At 42.5% G+C, this 20,871-nt stretch overlaps 1 protein-coding gene across 6 annotated transcripts in view; it reads left to right on the top strand.

The window, feature by feature from the left end:
- Window positions 1-20,871, top strand: part of CUX1 (cut like homeobox 1) — a 226,429-nt gene that overhangs the window by 150,172 nt on the left and 55,386 nt on the right. For 3 of the 6 annotated variants that reach the window (XM_052688844.1, XM_052688842.1, XM_052688841.1), the window contains exons 10-17: window positions 3,429-3,533; window positions 5,765-5,953; window positions 10,015-10,073; window positions 14,257-14,305; window positions 15,332-15,428; window positions 16,855-17,220; window positions 18,116-18,181; window positions 19,575-19,676. In XM_052688844.1, the coding sequence (XP_052544804.1) occupies window positions 3,429-3,533; window positions 5,765-5,953; window positions 10,015-10,073; window positions 14,257-14,305; window positions 15,332-15,428; window positions 16,855-17,220; window positions 18,116-18,181; window positions 19,575-19,676 (1,033 nt within the window). Of the gene's footprint in view, window positions 1-3,428; window positions 3,534-5,764; window positions 5,954-10,014; window positions 10,074-14,256; window positions 14,306-15,331; window positions 15,429-16,548; window positions 17,221-18,115; window positions 18,182-19,574; window positions 19,677-20,871 lie in introns of all 6 variants that reach the window. The other 3 variants (XM_052688840.1, XM_052688843.1, XM_052688845.1) reach the window with 3 other exon arrangements.

Below are 20,871 nucleotides of genomic sequence, written 5' to 3'. Positions count from 1 at the left end.
ATACTGTTAAATTCAGGAAAAATTGTCCAACCATTTCTAAGAACAAGATTAGGGGGGAAAAAAATCCCCGTTTTCCCACATGTTAGGAGTTGTTCTTTCTCTTCTGGTGAGGAGCCTGCTGTGCCCAGATTTAAGGCAGGAGCTTGGCACTCCGTGAGGGAGGCTTTGCCTTTTTCTCAGGGTTATATCTTCTCATTGCTTCAAGTAGCAAAGTAGGAAAAAAAAGAAAAACCACCAAACCCAACTTTGGCCAGCCTATGAGTGTCTGAGAAGAGCTGAGTTCACACAAACCCAACAGGATCTGGTTTGAATTTGTGGGCTTTGATGTCCGTGTCTGTCCCAAGCATGCTGCTGTCTAACTGTGCGGCCGGGTGAACATTAACCAGCCAGGCTGTGCTGCTGGGTGCGGGGAACGGTGCCACTTTGACGTGGGGCACTGGGAGGGGGAACTGGAAATGTTGGGGTGGGAGCTGGAGGTGGAGAAGAGGCTGTGGGGAGGAGGGAAGGAGCAGAACGGCGCTGCTTTGGGGAAGGCTGGAGGAGAACCAACGAGGGAAAGCAGGAGGTCATCAGGGTAAGGCGAATTCTGGAAGTCTGTATCTATTTGTTGGGTGTCTGAGGCAAGAGCTTGCTTTCACCAGCTTGGAGCTAATGGCACCATTAAGCTCACACAAGATGGAAATGCCACAGTGACTTCAAAAGAGGACAAAATAACAAGCAGAAGGGCTGGGAATCCGAGGGGCAGGGTGAGGATTGCAGAGCCCCATTGTGCTCGGCAGGAGGATGGCAGTGCAGCTGATGGCTGGGGGAGAGAAGGGGTGAGAATGGAGGAGCCAGCGCTGGCACGGCCGTGCCAAGGACCGGTGGGAGGCATGTTGGGGTCTGGGCAGTGTGGGTGGCTCAACACGGGGCTTTGCATGTGTGTTCAGGAATGTTTGCAAAGCCCTTCAGTGCCATGGCAGGAAAGAGAAGGGTGAAGCCTGAGAGGAAGCGATTAATTCCATCTTTGGAGTGGAGTAGGATTAGTTAGCAGTAAATAAGCCACAGAGGTCACATGCTGAACGAGAACAAAACAAAACACTCATTCGCTGAGCAGTATTCATGCTGCAGGTTGCATCAAGTAGCAGGGCTCACTGGAGCACAGAGGTGGCACGTTAGTGGGGAGTTACTGTGTGCACAGCCCTGAGCTCGGGGGAGGCTGAGCACAGCAGTGCTGAGCTGGGCTTTCAGAACTTCTAAGTGCTCCATTTTGAAACCATAATGTTCTTTTAACAGGTTTTTGTGTGTAATTTATAATTCATATTGCAATAGCACCCAAAAGTGCTTTTGAGAGGCAGTGAACACATCTATAATTCTGGCTCTAAAGAACCTACATTCTGGGAGAAAAAAGGGAAAAATGGACCCATATTTCCCGAACAGAATGGCCCAGAGTTTCTGTTGATGTATTTTTAACAATGCAGAGTATGAAATGTTGTCTAATATTATTCGCAGGATTTCAACAGGTGTTCTGAGTTGACTGGGGAGGCTCTGCAGAAATGGCAGCTGACAGCTTACTGTACATGCAGACGTAACATCTATTAGAAATACCCTCTGTGGTTCACTTGCATGCAGGCTGAATAGATTCTCAAGACAATGCTGTTATGAATGGAAACCATCAGCAGAATTGCTTAAGGCTGCAAAACCCATTACTTACACAGCACTGGATGCAAGGTCCATGGTGTAGTACCTTGTCTTCCTTTGCTGTAGCTGCTTAGCAGTTATTCAGTCAATATATTCACCTCCACATCTAATGAAATGCAAGAAAATAATTAATCTCAATCCTTATTGTTAGCTCAGTTTTTCATCCTAATACCATCCAGCTGCACAAACAACAGAAACTTTCTCTTTTTGGATCTTTCTTGTTAATGCTGCTACCATTTTATTCATGCACACAATGGGTTGCATCCCGTGCTCTGGTTAATAGAGCCCTGTTACTGTACTTTTTACAATTGCATTTTAATTACAGCTGTAGAACCTATGCAAAATCATTTAATGTAATGTTGTGAGCAAATAGCACAGATGATGTAGTTAGTATTTGATTGCAGTTAGTTTACTGATTGATTAAACACAAAGCAGCAGAGTCTGCTTTGACTAGTGACTCAAAGACCATGCACACACAGTGGGCATATAGGATCTTATGATGTTCAAATCATGTGTTTTAAATGAAGGACGTGGCTGAGTGGCATGGTGATGATGGGTTGATGGTTGAACTTGATTATCTTAGAGGTCTTTTCCATCCTTAATGATTCCACGATTCTCTGATTTTGGTTTTCAAAAGGAGGAGCTGAAAAAGAGAGGAGTGTAGAACACGGAAATACGGCAGCTAAAAAATGGGGACATGGATTTGTTATTCCACAAAGGGAGAGAGCCATCGGTGTGAAGGACAAAAGCTAGTCTGGAAAAGTTTTGGCTTTGACTGGTGGCAGTTTTGTGGTTTTGAAGAGGTTGGTTATGTCTTGGAAATGGAGGTAGCTGAGTGCAGTGTGATTTGCAAGGAGCAGCCCAGGTGAAAAGCAGTGATTATTCGAGGAGGAAAGCACTGTGTTTGGAAAAGAAAGAAGGAAGAAACTTGCCAGAAGGGGCATACAGTGTAAAAACAGCCAGGTGTTGTTCCACTCTTCTTAAGCTGATGTGCACTTATGGAAAAGAGTTTGCTGCTATTTATTGCCTGATGTTACTGATCCATCTGTCTCTCCCGACTCTTGTACTGAGGGGCTTTGCTCATAGCTCTGCCTTTCTCCTTTCTATTATTATTCAATTTTTATATGGCGATTTTGTCTGGTAGCCAAGTCCCAGGCTTATCAGATACTGCATAAATCCTCAGCAGTTGTAACTGATCTGTGCAGAATTGTCAGTGCAGGGTTAAATATTGTTGAATAAATCGACCTGCTGAAAGAACAGAATCAAACTATTCATGTTTGGGGAAATAATTACTGAGGAAAGACAGCCCACAACATTGTATGTGTGTTAGAGAGAATGGTCAGAATATCTTTTAATTCAGCATTTACCCGTGAGAATTGTTCCCATGAGGAACCTTGCAATAAAATCTGCTTGGTCTATGAGAATAGAAAGAAATTGAATAAAAAGACTCCATTTCCACTTGTATTTATTCAGTCTGGGAAATTCAGTGGGCCGCAGCATTAGTATCAGCAGGGGATTCCTTGCTCCTAGCGTTAAATTACTGTCATAATCGCTCAATTATTTCTTCCTTGTACTGTTTAAAATAAAAATCCATCACATTCTATGTTTTTTTCTAACATTTATTAGGTTGAGTGTTTAGGAAAATCAATTATATTCAGTCAGGCATGAATTGATGAATGTTCTTGTAATAATTGTCAGTTGTTAAACTGAATGTACTTTCTCTTTTCACCCCTTTTCATTTCCTTCAGAGGGCAGAGGTGGCTCAGAGAGAGGCAGAGACCTTAAGGGAGCAGCTCTCGTCAGCTAACAAATCTCTCCAACTCGCTACACAGATCCAGAAGGCACCTGATGTGGTGAGAGAAAATATTTACTGACTCTTACAGGTTTCTGACATTCCTGCCGTACAGCTCTTTCAATTTATGCTCACAGCTATAAAAATATCTGTTCAGAATAATATTTTAACTGAAATGGAATTGTGTTCCTTTGGGATTGCAGGTTTGTTAGACTTCTAAGGGGGGTTGGTAGCTGCAAAAGGCCTCGAGATGGACAGAAATGGCTCCGGTCTGTGCTGGCCAGCACACTGATCCACTGCTGCCAGTGCAGGCAGATAGCAACAACTCCTAGAAATCATTTCACGTTCATACAAGCATCAACTGTGGAAAAGTAAAGCAGCAGTACGATGTAACAGAGTGCTGTTAATGCTCTGCATGCCTCAAAGGGCTTCAACTGAGGGGCTGTAACCAATTTCACCCGAAGGGCATCAGTGGGTCCAGTTGGGTGAATGCAAAGACACGATTAAGTGAAATTGGGTCTAATTCTAAGCAAATTCAACAAACAAATCTTGCTCCTTATATCATCCTTTTCTCGGAAACCATGCATGATTTCAGAAGCATCCAGTTGCATTTAAATACATTTGCAGAAAATGAGTAACAAATTATAAGTCCTCCAGATCTCTTTGGTCGCCTATTAACATGACCCAACGTTTTCTTAACGAAGTCCAAAGACAGAGAGGCAGACTGCAGAACAGAAAACACAAAGCCTGAATCTCTCTTGTAACTCTGAATTACCTGCCTCTTCCTATCTTATGTCCTAGTCTTATCATTATTTTAACATTAGGTCTTTCTTGTATTTAATAGTACTTCTGCACTTCATTTATATTTAATATGACAACTACTGCAGGATGAAAATGATCATTATCTATCTTATTTCAGACTCTACATTCTAGTCTCAATAGGCACAAGCAGCAGATGATTATACAACTTGTGATGTTTCATGCAAGCAAATTAGAGGGTTTTTTCAAGTTAAAAGTATAATTCAGTGTAATAGGAGAGCGTTGTTAACTGCTGCTCGTACATGCAGCTTTCTGCGAGACACGATGGTATGTAGTCCCTGAGAATCAAGCTCAGTGTTTAGGAGATACAGAAAAGGGATTTGGTTGTGCCTGTATTTTCCAGAAGAGAGGGGATGGAGTGAATTTCAGTCTGCCACGATGTCATCTTGAATTGTAAGGAAAGTGCTTGGGTGACAGCGTCGGTGGGTTGAATTCTCAGCTCTTTCACCGTAGGATCTTCGGTATAATGCTCACCATCATTGTTTCTCTCTTGGTAAATGGATTCATTCCTACTTCTCTGGTGTTTTGTGAGGAGCAGCCATTAACCTTTCTAAGATGCGCTTTAGGCTTTTTAATGGAATGTGTGTTCAACTTCAGGCTGCCTCGTGCTCCCTGGATCTGCCCAGGGGTTTCCTTGTGTTCCTCCTGGAAGAGAGGCTCAGAGCTCTCCAACGCATTATAGCTATTGATTTCTTAACACAAAAGGAGACAAAAGAGATGTTGCAATCAGCCTGTGCTAGCTTTTCTGAAAAGATCTACCTTCCTTCCTTCTTTGCTCTTTCTTATTTCTTGTCAGTCTAGCAAGGACGTTTCAGGCTTGAGGACAGAGTTGGCAGCCATGGAAAACTGGAGTAAAAAAAATTCTAATTTAGGGGATTTTTTTTAAGTGGAGTGCATAGGCAGAACAGCCTTGTCTTACAGGTGTCACGTGGATCTGCATCCCTATGGAGAAGAGGCTTCACTTGCCAGCAATAACACTGAATAATTGTCATGCAAGGAGCAAGTTCGTTGGAAATAGCAGTTTGGGGCAATTTCTGACAATTTTGCCTGAAATGTGTGGCATACATATGAAGAGCCAAAGGCACACGTCTCTGCTATTCTTGATTAAGAAATTCTGCTCCATTACTTCAGAATATTTTATCTGATTAGTCTTTTGCTAGCACAGATTTTTATAGTTGTCAAAGCTCTTGGACTATTAATAATAAATCTGAATTTGACTTTCGCAACTGCAGTTTTCCAGTACACTTAGGAAATAGGGAGATTTATTTGACCTGTTATCCCCGTTCTACCAAGGAGCTGTGCTGATTAAAAAGGTCCATTTTCCAGATCCATGCAGTCACAGGAGTACAGGCTCAGGAGTTGTTTCTGTCTCTCACACTGTCCCGTGCCGTGCTTGGGCCTTACCTACCTGCCCTGAGTTCAAGCTCATTCCTGCCTTTATTTATGTGGTCTCGTGGTTTTTTTTCACAACAGGAGCAGGCCATCGAGGTGCTGACAAGGTCCAGCCTGGAAGTAGAACTGGCTGCGAAGGAGAGGGAGATTGCCCAGCTGGTAGAAGATGTCCAGAGACTACAGGGCAGCCTCACCAAGCTGCGGGAGAACTCCAGCAGCCAGATCTCCCAGCTGGAGCAGCAGCTGACCGCCAAGAACAGCACGCTTAAAGTAAGGCTGTGTCTGGGGCTGGGGCACACAGTTGACATAGCAGTATTGGGTTTTACTGATGTAAGCTCTCTGGGATTACCAGAAAGCAGTGAAATGGCTGAGGTGAAAAGGCACAGAAAATCTTTTTTATGTTTTAAAACTTAGCTCCATTCCAGTGCTTGGCATTGTAGATCTGCCATGGCTGTTTGTTGTGCTCTGGTTTATCTTTGAATTTACCTGCTACTGCCTCCATTTCTCCACCTGTTGCAAAAGGAAGTGTACCATTTGAGCATGAAGACAAGTGAAATTAAGACACAAAGGGAAGGCTTTTTAATAAGCATTTGAAACGTTTTTCAGCTGTTACTTGCTGAGCAGTAATTCCCATTTATAATTAGCAGTGCAATCCTGTACTCATTTGCTACCAGTAGCGCTGTGCTAAAACTAGAAGAGCACCAGTTTTGTGAGTGACTCCTTTACCTCTTTTTCCAACAACTTTACTTTCTTTGTTGCACTGTCCTACACAGTGTTGATCTATCAGTAAGCATGAGAAGTGTTTCCTGACATCTGTTATGAATCAGTTTCCTCTTAACTCCTGTCTCTTTCATTGTTCTACCATCTTCGAGCTTCAGACTGTAAACAAGATAAATTTATCTATTCCATTAAATACTGCATAGTTTTGTAGGTTTTATAGTCAGAGAGTTTTTTGAAAGCAGGAGGCTGATGGTACCCACTTAGCTCTAACTGTGGCGTGGGCAGCTTTCCTCTATCAGAATGATTTAATGCTCAATTGAAACTCTTACAAATTGTTCTAATTCTGACATTTCATAGAGGCTGCTCGTTTTGCTCCGGTGCAGTGTAATTTATGTGGGGTGAAATAGCTGCTAGGGGTGAAAGAGTGATGCAGCCAGTGAGCTTTCTACGTTCTGCGTGTTTTAAGATAGCTTTGGAGAATTGTTGTGAAAATTGGGTAGAGCCAAAGAAGTCTGCTGGGTTCCTGCATTGCTGGGATCAGTCTCTGCCCATCTGTTGTACATGTGGGCACCACTCAGTGCAGGAGAAAGGAGCTGACCTGGAACTGAGGAACAGATATTGCTGGCCAACCCATGCTATGAGGCTTTTTAATTTTTTCATAAAACTTGATAGAAAGTATCTTGAATCCTTGCACGTGGCAGATTGTCTTGAAATAGAGCAAGTTCCTGTTCAGGTCAGTATCAGTTTAGCCATTAACTTCAAAGGGAATGGGATCACAGAAATGACAAAGCAAGTCTTTGATTTGCATTTTGGTAATCTTCCATTTTCCCAGCCTTGCCCAGCTGATGCTCTGTATTTAGGATCCCATTCATTATGCATTGACACTATTTCAACCTTCTTTAACCTTATTTGTTACACTATAAAAAATATTTGAACTGCTTTTTTTTTCCCCAAAGTGCTGGGAAAGCCTGCGTCTGAGATCTGTCATACAAAGAGCCAAAACTCAGTGGTAATGTGTTGATCTCATGTTTGATTGTAGAGGGATTGCTTCTAGAATAGCTGAGATGGCAGTGGGTGCCTCCACAACTAACGAATCACAGTTTCACAAATTAAAGCAATGTTCTCAGACCGTATCTTGGGGGAATCCTTTAATGCTCTATGACTTAATGAAACAATACAGAAATGCTTCCAAAATTATTGCTTCTTTATCTTCATCTGATCTAATAATCAAAATATGTCCTCTAGTAACAAGACTCTTCTAGCTGTAATTATGTTAACTCTTCATTGCTGGGAGTTAGAGCTTCCCTGCCACCCAGATAAAACACAGCAGTGCCAGTCAGCAAATATACATCAAGTAACCTTGGTTAATTGGTCTTTTTTATTTATCACTCTAGACTAAACTAAGACATCAGTCTTTTTTTTTTTTTTTTTTTGGATGTTTTAAGTCCTTCAGTAAAGTCCATGCTATTTCACCTAGGACACTTTAGTTAACAATATGATAAGGGTTATTTGATCGTTAGAATAAGAGGGGACCCACTATGTGCATGCCCTGATGGCTTCATTCATACAACAGATGCAACGTGATTCCTTAACATGGGATGCTTGCAGATGTGCTGTACAGAAATGCCACCATTCCTTTTGTCCTCTGGCTCAATGCATTTTCTTGTGCTGGAGGATGTTAGAATATATTTTGTCTGAATTAACCAGGTTGATATTTAGTGCAAGATATTAGTTCCTCCAGATTGTCTCACAGCTTGAGCCTTTGTTATGCTATGTTCTGTGCATTTTACAGGGTTCTTCAAGACAATTACCATACTAATACATTTTAAAGCAGTCATTGACTGGGAAGATGCCAAGTGCCTAAATGGTCTGCTTATATATGGGCACTGCATTCCCGGGTGTTGGTTTGTATTGTTTAGTGAAAGTATACATTTAGGTGCAGATTTTCCATGGCAACAGTCTCTGTATTAGGTACTTGGGAATGATGGATGTATGTGTTTTTTATACAATTCAAAGTAAAATATTGCTGCTTGTCATACTGCTATAACAGCATAAAAGTGGTCTTATGCCCCGAGAGTCCAAACCAGCTTCATTCTATCAGCATCTTTTTTTTTTTTTAATATGTTTTCATGCCTAAAATTTCCTGACAGAGTTACTGAATATGACAGATCCCCATACAGAATTACATTTCATATCGGTTGCGTTAAAATGGAAATCAGTCGTTTTTCTGTATTTTATGTGTGTGTGCAGAAGGCTTTTTTCTTACTGTACCCTTGCCTAAGTAACTAACATCTTATCTGACAGTGCTGATTGTTTTATATGCACTCCAGTGTTCCTTCTACTGAGGACTAGCATGATTAGCCAGTTAACCCTGCTGTTAGAGCTGCTCTAGACTCCATAATAAGATGCTGCCTTAAGAGGCACAGAGGTAAGGGGCAGAATGGCTCCGAGGTTCCCACTTCCCACAGTGGCTGCCCCAGCCCTGCTCTTGGTGTACCCAGATCCGCTCTGCTGCAGGACTTTGTGGAGCTGCACTTCAAAGCAGTTTGCTAACAGTGCTCCGGGTTCACGTTAGCCCTCACCCAGCACCCCCTGCGTGCAGACAAGCAGGCTGGGAGCTGTGCAGGATCTTCCCAAATTCACATCTCCACCAAAGGCAGCCCCACAGCCCTGTTCTTTGTCGTGTCGTTCTTTCCTTTCCCTCTGAAGTAGATGCTCTTTCATTGAGGGTGATGCATCGTGTCATTTCTTTGGGATTCTGTGCCAATGTTGCTACCAGAAATTCAGCGAGGTAGAGCTAGCCTGAACTGAACCACGGACATTGCAAGGCAATAACCTCTGTTCTTTCTCTGCTTAGATATCAGGGGCATCTGTACTAAGCAAAGAAATCATTAGTGGGAAATTAATGTGGCTTCTACAAGCAGCATAACCAGCATCAATTACGTATCACTATGTTTTAGGCCTCCTGAAGCGTTCATCCTCTAGTGATGAGCACTGTTGTTGGGAGCAGGGGCTTTGGGGTAAGGTCCAAATGTGTGGCATTGCATTCTGGATTGTGTTAGGAGGTTTGCTTCGGCGTTTGTGGCATCTTCACATTGAGGAGAAGCAACTGAAACTGCCCTACGTCGGGCAGACCTGAGCCAGGAGCCAGGTGGTCTCAGTGCTTCACCTCTGCTGTGTAACTGTATCAGTTACTGCAATACCTAATGCTTCTTCAGCCTCCTTTTCACCTGGATAAGGCTACCAGGGGCTGTCATGTCAAGAATACAGTGTGTCAAAGCATCCTGCTTGTTTACTCTGTTCTTGTAAAAATCTCACCTGCCCCATTTTTAATGTCTTCTTCACATATTGAACATATCACAGCCACATTACAAACAGCCAAACTGGGACCTACTGAATTCTGTAACACTTGGCACCCTGTAAATAAAGGAACAGTGAGGTATAATTGTGTTTATGTTGAATTGGTTATAGTTTGTTTCCTAATATATGTAAATTAGGTATGAGTCATTAACCTTCACTTGTGCTCTGCTGTATATATGGAATAATTTAAAGATGATTTTGAAAGCCTGCAGAAGAAAATCTAAACTAAATTCATGTTCTTTCTTTTAAAGCAACTGGAAGAAAAACTGAAAGGACAGGCTGATTATGAAGAGGTTAAGAAAGAATTAAAGTAAGTGTTAAATGCTCACATAATTTTTTCACAAACTATTTTAACAATACTTGTTAAATAAAGCCACAAGTTTGTGTTCTTGGAACAATAAAGAATTCAGTCAAAACCACAAAGTCAGGGAAATAAGGAATATTGGCTGAAATGGCATCCAGAAGCAATGTGTCTGCTGCATCTGTGGGTATGCCTTCTTTGTTGTAGCAGAGTATTGCACTGCAGGTAATGCAGGTGTCCATGGAGAAAGGGCTCTGCAGTTATTATCCACCGAGGGTAAAAAGTTTGAAAATCTCTGGTATTTTAGGTGCACCACTTTCAAAATTCCCCAGCCAACAGTTTAATGTAGTGTGGACCAAGAATTTAATACATGGCCTTTGGCCATAATACCTTTTCTCTGCTTCTGCCAGCCAGAGTTCAGCACTTGCCATTTTCGTGCTGTGCTTGTTTCACTGTATATTTTTGCTAATATATTGTGGTTTTAAACTAAAGCCACAAACAGCTTCTTCCTATTTCAAGGGTGTTGGTTTTGTTTGAGAGAGACTTAAAAGAGCCTCATTTTAAACTAGAACAAGATAAGCTGTCAGGTTCAGAAGAGTAGGTTCTTGACTAGGGGTATATTTAGTGTCAAGGTTTAAGTAACTGCGAGGAACTCCATCTCTTCTTTCATCGCTCTGGCATTTTTGTGTGTATTTTAAGAAGATTGAAAAAATGTTACCTTGTTTAATGAGGTATTTCAGATGAAGCTGGAGTCATGTGCTTTTGTTTACACATCCCTGGAGAGCGTGGAAAGCAGGTTTGGTTTTGTACACCCAGTGACTTTCCAGACCTGGTGCCATTATATTAGAACCATGCTGGCTGCAGTTCTTGTTCACTGCCAGCAGCAGCCTGTACAGGTGCAGGTGTGTAGTTTCAGTAAATGAGTTGACCATTTCTTTGATCACTATGAGTGAATGTTAACTGGTCTTAAAAAAAACTTCATCATTCTGCATGTGCTCATCATTTCAAGGTAAACCTGCAGTGAAATAGACGGAGAACCTCTTGGAAGTGGCCCTTGTTGGATGCCAGCAAATTAAGTCCCCCTTTCCTGGCCTGTGATGAAGGCATGGGTGGCATGTCTGCCACCTCACCACTTCAGTACCTTTTAGTGCTGTCGAATGCAGCCCTTCTTTTTTTCAGTGGGACTAAAGAAGTTTTCCTGATGCTTCTTGTTCTAGCTTTTATATCACTACATGTGTGGGTAATGTCTTTTATTTGGGCAGCATGACTTAGGACAGACAGCTGCCAGTTATTAGGTGGCTTGGGGCTCATGTCTGGACTGAGTTGGGGGCTCAGCCCTTGGCAAGAGCACTATTTGCAATTTTACAGTGCTGCATCATCACAGCAGCTCATGCCTGCCAGCCCCTCTGGTCCCATCTGGTGCAAAAGACGTTTCAGAACCTGAAAGTGCATCCCTGACAGTCTGATCTGAAGTGAAACCACAAAAAGCGTATTGCTGTAAGTCTGGTGTCCCGTGCATTGCTGCAGTACCCTGAAGCACTGACAAGAACTAGCTGTTCATAATGCACATGTGTACCAAGTAAAAAGAATCCTGTCAGTAAGAATGTATTTCTCAATCCTTTGGGCACTGATCTCTGTTTTCCTTAATCCTCTCAGAGATGTTAGAGCTATTCTAGAGTAAGGGATCTCAAACATCAGCCTGCTTCCAGTGTTGGGGAAACTTAATGGGGTCCACATCAAGATCTGGAGTGGAAGAATTTCTTCCTTTCTGCACAGGCTTTTGTGCCAAATGGCTTTTAAAACTATTTTTGAGATCTGAGAGCTCTCTGTGTCCTTTCAGTTCCCTCTTGAGTAATACGACAGTGCTAACCTTCCTGCCTTTGCAGCCAAGATCATAAAAACAGAAAGTCGAACTGTCCCAATGCACATTTTGCTTTAGAGTAAGTCTTTCAAGTAGTCTTAGATGTGCAGATTGAAGTCACAAGATCATTCTTTTAAAAAGCAGATAACTGATCTTGATAAGCAGCAGACTGAGCTGAGATCTCATGGGCAAAGATATTCCCGGAATCCGAAGGGGAAACATTTTGCTTCCTCATATTCCTGAGAAAATGTCTCTTTCATGACACATTTGGAGAGTCATTTTTAACATGTTTAAGGTGTACATGATTTGAAAAAATGAACCTGTTATACTGAGTATCCCTCCAAGGGCAATTCAAGATACCATCGACCTGATTTTTAATTCATTTTGCCTTCTCAGAGAAGGAAATTACCTGTGAAATTGCTAGTAGGCTATTTCAGGTAGCAGAAAAGCCACTTCAAACAGGCAGAGGTCACTGAGTCTCCAGTTGAGGTTGCTCATGCCTGTTCCAAGCTCAAGGCAAAATGCAGCTGCTGCAGGGTTCAGGGGCATTGCTGGTCCCAGCTGGCAGAGAGTGTTGGGAGCCGAGAAGGAGCAGTAGGGCAGCCTGTGGAGGTGGTCAGCATGGCAGAACAGGGCCGTACAGCCCTGCTGTTAGTGCTGAGAACCCCTGCAAACACTGAATACATTCAGGCTTACTTTGCACTCCAGACTCAGTCTGGTGCATAGCTGTGGGAGCACGCTGCTTCTGGCTCAGCTCGCCCAGGAGGGAACATGGCTGCTGTGCTCTGGGGCTGCTCCTCACGGCCATGGTGGTAAGTGGGGGCACTGGGATGCAGGTGTGATGCTGATTTGCACTGAAGTGACAGAAACAACAATTATGGCCATGGAAAGCTTGCCGTGCAATGGATTGCTATTACAGGCTGTCATATTTTTCAGTTCAGGCGGATCTCCATATATGACTGTTGGGACGCACTGCCATTTGCTGACCTCTCAAGGCCGTGCTCTGCAGAGTCCATTGAGGATGCACATAATTGCTTACCTGAGCCTGGGGGATTTCCTGGATGGGTCTCCTCAGTGTATCTGTCTTCCCCAGCTCTGAACAGAGCATTTCCTCTGCAGAGGTGTTGTCCTAGGAAACGCTTTCAACAGTGATTAGCAGCCCAAGTAAACATCTGCAAAGTCCATGTAATGCCAGCAGCTTTAAGAACTTGAGCCATTGGAGCATGGTCTGTCACCTGACACGGCTCCATCAGTGGCAGAAAAGAAGCACTTGTGCATATAGGTGAGGTGCCCACGAAAGCAGAGTGTTGTCAGCACTACTTTCTGTGCAGTGTATCACAGGATAACCGCAGCCCTGATTTCTGCTGGCCAGAGGTATCACCCAGTGATGCTGTGTGATAAAAGTGGTTCATACACATTCACACCAGCCTTCTGCTTCGTTTTGACTCAGTTCCCATATTTGTTACACAATAAGACGTTTGCTCCCTGCCTCACAAAGTTCCTGGTGCTTTAGATGTGAAAAATGCTGCAGAAATGCTATCTGTATGTGTTGAAAGCTCAAATCATGTATTGCTTCGGACTGAGGAGCCTAACAGCCTGCCTGCACATGGCCTATTTAAAGCAGTGTGTAGACAAAGCACAGGAATAAGTTTGTGTTCCTGTATGGCTCTCATTGAGCAGGCAGCACCAACAGAAGGGAGCCATCCTCTGACTACTCAGTATTTATGTAAAGCATCGGCAACGAGGCTATCAGATTCTTCTCTTAATGTACTTATAAATATGTGGATCTTTCATATTTCTTAAGAAATATTGTGCCATTGTGTCTTCCCTTTGCCATAGAACGAGGAGGTGATTAAAATGAAAAACTGCCTTTTAGCCTGTAGTGACTTGGTTGGGAAGATTATTTGTGCATATTTTCCTTGATATGTGAGCTGGTGTATATTATATAAAGCACTGTAACCATGGTGGTGATTCCCCTGTTTTGTTGCTTTGCTGCAACTTTTCCATTCCCTTCAAGCTTCACAGATAAATTAATATTGTTTCTGACAGCTTAAAATGTTATATCCTTATTAACCTTTAAATTTACGCTTTAAACTGGCCTTGTGGGATTGCATATGGAATGATTTAGAAGACGCTTGAGAAAATTTTCTTATCCAATAACTAGTTTGAATAGTTATTTTCTGTATTCATTATCAGATGGAATTACTGCAAGGAAAGTTGTTAGCGCTTGTAGTGTTGCTGGAGATTAGGAAATGATAATGTTAATGCTCATTAGTGCAGTTGTTATGAGGAGAAGAAACAGAAAATAATTTCTTTTCTGCCTTCCCACAGTATATTGAAATCCATGGAGTTTGCACCACCTGAAAGCTCTGGTGCGCAGGTACTGAATCTACTTTTCTTTTCTTAATTACTTCAGCATTTCAGTTAATTAACCACAGTTTCTCTTATAACTTGCTCGCGTTAGCACGGGCAGCTTCGTGTCGATGCTGAGACGTGTGGGATGATCACTGCTTTCCTGATGATCTCCTTGCAAAAAGCTGAACTGAACATTTTCTGCCTGTTAGTTTCCTTTAAGCGGCCGAGGAGAAAGAATGGCGTTTCAGCTGGTGCTGCACTGGGTAACCACAGTGGTGTGCAGTTGGGTCTTCTAAGATCCTAGAGCTGATACGCAGCTGAGCCGGGTTTGCGTGCATCTCATGCTGGTAGTGCAGTGGGCAGGGACTGGAGCATCTGTAAATGCTAACCTTGAAAATAATGCTCCCAAATAAAACAGACCTCTGAGTGTTGGGAAAGCAGGAAAAAAACCTCTGCTCTCCCAGTGAGTTACTCTCCATAAGTTTGTATGTTTTGAATTAAGCTTTTCCTCCTGAAATCTGAATGCAATATCAACCTATGGGGGTTAATTTTCAGTGTGCTTTCTGATGGCCGAGGGTTGGCTGTTTACAGGAAAGTAAATGATGGCTTTCTGTGACTGAATTTCTTTTTGAACAAAGCGTTCAGCTGAAAAGCAGCATTTCAAGGAAATGCTTAGCCTGGGTCGCCTGACCTAGAAGAAATAAAATAATCTGAACTCCTATTATAATCAGATTAAAAGTAGTCTACAGCTCTTAAATTGAAAGCACGCCAGTCTCATTTCAAAAGAAGCAAGATTAAGTAAATGTTCCATTACACATTTCCAAATAACGCAGAATTGATGAATGATTTCCACTGGAAATTAAACAGCGCATCTCTACTACAGCTCATGGAGGAGCGCTGAGTGATTCCTGCAAATATATGCATGTTGAATTCCCCAGCTGCGCTCGTAGCAGAGATGAGCACTTGTTTTCCTCTTCTGAAATCCTTCTTAGTGCCCGAGCGAGACTTTTAATGCTGTTGGAAACAAACCTCCCACTTTGATTTTCCTTAGGATGCATCGAAACCGCTGGAGGTGCTGCTGCTGGAGAAGAACCGCTCGCTGCAGTCGGAGAACGCCACGCTGCGAATCACAAACAGTGACCTGAGTGGTAGGTTGACACCGTTTTCAGCTCTTCTGCTATGTTTGTGTCTCATAAAGGGAGGGAGGGTGGAATAAGAGGTGAGAGTGTGAGCTCGTGCACGGCAGGAAGACGAACAGGCAACAAGAATGCTGAGAAGTGTTTGATTTCTGCAGTCTTATAGGCTGGGTAGTAAAGTAAAGCTCGGAGACCTTGGAGACTCTTTAAAGGTTAGGAAAGAGGCGTTACGAGATGTACCGAGTGGTAGTGTTTGAGGCTGTCTGCTGTTTTGGGAACAAATTCATCTGTGGCACCAGAAGTCTCTCCCCCCACGCACGATGTTATGCAAAATGTTTGCATGCAGAACACAATAATCTTCCTGTCTGATACATTTAGATATATTACCAGCAGGTCAGCTTGGAAAAACAAAATACTGTCTTTTTAGTGAAGTGTGTTTGCTGTTCAGCTTTCCTAATGTGGGCTTTTTACATTTTGTGTGCACATTTTTTTTAAATGGCAAGTCATGGAATTTCCAGATACTCGAATGCTTATGGTTTTTGCAGCTGGAAGAAAGTTATAAGTTGCCTCTGGCACTGGGATTACTGAATTCTGAAGAGTTTTATGACTTAACTGAGTGATCTTGGTGCATCCACCTATTGGTGATTCCTTTATTCAAATTGGTTTGTTCCAAAATGTAAATGTTTGCTGCATTTGGGCTCAGTCAGGTCCAATGAGTAATGTCTTGAATGAGAGACATCAAAGGGACTTGCTGTCTGTAACTGCATTGATTTTAAATGTGTAACTGCACTTCATGTAATTGTTCTAGTTTAAATGTCTGTAAGGGGGATTCTCCAGGCTGCAACATACAAGAAAGGTGCAAACATGAAATGCATGTTGTTTGTTTTGGGGGCCTTGTTTGGCTTATTGAAATTTGAATTATGGAAAAAAAAAGAGAAAAAAAAGAAAAGAAGAAGAAGAAGAAAAAAAAGAAAACAAACCAAAAACAAAACGAAAACAAAAATCCCACCACCGCTTCATTGGCCCCTGTCAATCTGCACTTTTTCCCTTTGCGGGGCAAACTTTGCATTTTTTATCTTGGTTTTTCCCTCTTTAATCCCCCATAATGCATTATGTTTGACCTTCCTTGTAGGGTCAGCCAGGAGAAAAGGGAAAGACCAGCCTGAGAGTCAGCGTCCTGCAACCTTGCCGGCTTCCCCTCCTTCTCAGTTGCTCCGCAACGCGGGGGAGCAGGCTTCCAATACTAATGGTACACACCAGTTCTCACCAACGGGTTTAAGTCAAGACTTTTTCAGCTCATCCCTGGCAAGCCCCAGCTTACCCCTGGCCTCCACAGGAAAATTTGCACTAAACTCTCTCCTCCAGCGACAGCTAATGCAGTCCTTCTACTCCAAGGCAATGCAGGAAGCAGGAAGCACAAGCATGATTTTTTCAACAGGTCCTTACAGCACAAACTCCATCTCTTCCCAAAGTCCATTACAACAAAGTCCGGATGTAAATGGCATGGCCCCATCTCCCAGCCAGTCAGAAAGTGCTGGGAGCATCTCCGAAGGCGAGGAGATAGACACGGCCGAAATTGCACGTCAGGTGAAAGAGCAGTTGATCAAGCACAATATTGGACAGCGGATATTTGGACATTATGTGTTGGGACTGTCGCAAGGGTCTGTGAGTGAGATACTAGCCCGGCCAAAGCCATGGAATAAACTGACTGTGAGAGGCAAGGAGCCATTTCATAAGATGAAGCAGTTCCTGTCGGACGAGCAGAACATCCTGGCTCTTCGCAGCATCCAGGGTAGACAAAGAGGTAAGCGCTCACCAGCCGAGGGACTTGCCCAGTTTTCCTCTTAGTTGCAAGTGCAAAAAGGTGAAGGTTTCTCTGTTTGAGGCCATTTGTGCATTGCTGCTGTTTTACCTCTATCAGTAAGGTGCAGAAAGCACAGCTTTGTAGCCCTGCTTTTCAGCACCGTACAGGTTAGTGCCTTGGCTGATGTGTTAGCCAGGACAAGGAGCAGGGAACACTGAAATGGGGAGTGAGGAGGGGTCTCCAGCTGCTGCTATCAGAGATACATGGCAGTCATTTGTTCTCTTGTTTATTGAGATCGTGTTTTTGTTGTGTCTTGTGACAAAATATCGTAGGTGATGCATGAAGTGGCTAATTAAAAGAGGAAGCCAACTTAAAGCAGCTTTGCTTATGTAGGGTGGTGGTTTTAAGAAATAACATATGCATTTCATTGTGATTCATCTTAAGCAGAGACTGAGATTTACATTTAGAGAAACTGAAAAGTAAGTTGTTTACAGGCTAGAAATATTGGAAAGGACAGGCAGGATTTGTCTAGATTTTGTTTAATTGAAAGTGAACGCTGTTAGATTTATAATCTGCTCTTCCTTTTGATGATTGTACTTGAGGGGATTATCTGCCCATCTTTAACCTCTTCATTTTTGGTATCTCTAGACATTTATTTATATCTGTCTAATCTCCTTTCCGAACGTAGCTGTAATCTTTATTAACAAATCAGCCAGCCTTGCTTCTTCCAAAGTAGCCAGCTCCTCCAGCGCTCAGACAGAGACTCGAGGGTTTGAGGAACGCTTGAACCCTGGTCTCTAGAGACAGGCTGCTATCTTCTCATGTCACACAGCCCATGATGTCAGAGCAACCATCCCCTGATTGTTTTGTTCTTACCAAACTTGTTTTTCAACAGAGAATCCAGGCCAGAACCTGAACAGACTATTTCAGGAAGTACCGAAACGAAGAAATGGGTCTGAAGGTACGTCACAGGCAGGTGTTTTTCTTTGCAGTCAATACTTAGGAAGTGGAGTGTGCTTTAGCTGTGTGTTTCCTTAAAACTGTGCAGTTTGATTCTGGCCTGGAATCTGATAGAAAAACAGACAGTAAGTATAAAACAAACCATGGGTTAGACCAGCACTTTGCTTTTCTAATTCTGCTGCTGCTGTACTAACTTAACCCTGTTTGGATTCTTCTCTACTCTCCTCCTTGCTAGATACACAGATAGAGAGATAAGTGATAGAAGTGGCCCTAAAAATCATTGCATCTACTGAAATGCTCCCTTTGCTATTCTTATTATTCTAGAGCAGGAAAGTTGCACAGCTGTGTGTGATCCAAGATTGGTCGCATTCTGCCTGTGCTCTCAGTTTTCCTTCTTTCTCCTCACGGGGTTTGTGTTGACAAATACACTTGAATCAGCTGTTAGATTAGCGTGGTGCTTTCCTTAGTATGGCGTATGGAACAGACTGAACAAAAAGACAGGGGAACATCAGACCAGCAAAATATCATTCAAATATGAACATTTTGCTTTGTAGTAGATCAGCTGCAGAATTTGACTTTTAGCCAGACAAAAATAAAAACTGCTACCTCAGAACCCCTCCGTTGTTTTGATTTCAGTCAGAAATTACGTAGCTTGCTTACAATTGATGATCTGATTAATGAACAATGCATTGGTTTTCCAGTCTTAGGAATTTTCCCTTCTTTCTCTCCCCATAGTGGTTAAAAGAAAAACAAAGGGGAAAAAAAGAGTGAACAAAACACAAGAAATAACTCTTAGCTGAAAAGTACTTCAGATGGCATTGGTGCTTAAATGGCTGGTTCTGTTAATGTAGCAGCCTCTAGAAAGGCACAGATTCGTTCTGATTTCCTGTACCCAGGTTTTTGAAATTCTGTTCTGATCTGAACATGCACTCATCCAACTTCGCCTGGTAGCTGATGCAGTTTTCAAGGATGGTTTCTGAGCTTCTGTTTTTTGTCTTTATTCCTTCCCCTTCCGGTTCTTTTCCCTTCTGTTTCCATTCCCCCTCCAAAAAGAAAAGGAAAAAAAAAAAAAGCAGGGAAAGGGAAGTTAAAAATATTGACTTTGTGTGTTATGTTTGAAAATGCAGTATGACACATAGCTCTTCCTCTGGTGATGTTACTGCTCTCATCATTCAGTGCAGCAGGTGGACAGCTTTCATGCAGTGAGGATTTTGTCCTCTGTTGTGTTAAGGGCGTTCTTGGTGTTGTAGATGTTGGTAAGGGTTTGATGTGAGCTGCTGTCAGGTCATGTGGCAGCACATTAGTACATACTGCCTGCATTTGTGTTTTAAAAATACAAACAAACAAGCAAATAAAAGTTTTCCCAGTGTCATTAGTTTTGTTTTCCTCCTCAGGTAATATAACCACACGAATCCGAACCACAGAGACTGGCTCTGATGAAGCCATCAAATCCATTCTTGAACAAGCCAAAAGGGAGCTGCAAGTACAGAAAACAGGTACAGCCTCATTTTGTCTCTCGCTCCTTTTATTTCAGAATTTAATTAAAACAATTACCTTGAGCTTTCTGGTCAGTTAATTATATTCTTAAAACCTTGAATGTAGGTTTAAAGTGCCTTTTAAAATTTCTTTATTTCGTGGAGCGGTTTCTGTCTGTAACGCAGCCCAAGATAAGTTAATGCACATCACTGCTTGATGGGGCCTTTGCTCAGCGCCCCTTTCAGGCCCCAGGGACACGTGGAGAGAGGGAGCTGAGGGGATCTGCACGAGTGAAGGGCACAGGGTAGCCTGCAGTTACCAGAACCTCACTGCCAGCTTCCTGTGGACATTGTGTACTCAAATTATAACACAGGCAAATTCCAGCACGACTTCATTATTTGTTACAGAATGTAAGGATGTAGGACAAGCTAACAAGTCCAAAAAGAATTTTGTTTCCTAAAAATGTAATGAATGTCTAACATCTCGGCCTGAGATAAGTTTAATTTCTCATTGTATGCTGCCATGTAATTCATATTTCTGTCTACTCCATAGCTCTCTCAACTTTAAAAGAATTTCCAGTACATCTAGAGGGCTGGTGCTAAAGTAGACACTACTTTGCAATACTTCTATTTGATTTTCTTAAAAAAAATTAATGCTGATTTGCAGTTTTGGATTTTCATCTTTCAAATGAAAACAAAGCTAATCTCATGGCAAAATGTAAAATACCAGTTAATACATGATTTAAATGAGTTTATGCCACTGATGATGACGTAGAGAAAAACATGGGCTGTGTGCAGGAAGCTGGAAGCACGTTGTTCAGTGTCATCTTTTATCTGAGTGTGTTGGCCTTCCTTTCTAATGCTAACTCAGCCTCCAAACTCCCTATGAAACTAGAAGGTAACTCAGAAAAGATGGCCTCGCTGTCTTCTCCCACTTCTTAGTTTTTCATGTACCTTCCAGCATGTGCAGGAAGGAAGGTAGGGAGGCAGATCTGGAAATGTGTTCAGGTGAGGCATACTGCTAGGACAGTCTCACTTCACTTTGAGGTCTCTGTTTGCAGTTGTGGGATTCCCAAGTGCTTCACTTTTCCCATTCTTCATAGAGCAGCTTTCAGAGGAGCTGGTTTTCAAACACTGGCATCCTCAGTGGAAAACTTAAACAATGAAAACAGATGCCATTGCAAAGCTTTCATATTCTGCAGACAGAACCATACAC

Source organism: Tympanuchus pallidicinctus, unplaced genomic scaffold (genome assembly GCF_026119805.1).
Source record: "Tympanuchus pallidicinctus isolate F22 unplaced genomic scaffold, pur_lepc_1.0 scaffold24, whole genome shotgun sequence".
Lineage (NCBI taxonomy): Eukaryota > Metazoa > Chordata > Aves > Galliformes > Phasianidae > Tympanuchus > Tympanuchus pallidicinctus.
This window is presented reverse-complemented; position numbering and strand designations above follow the sequence as displayed.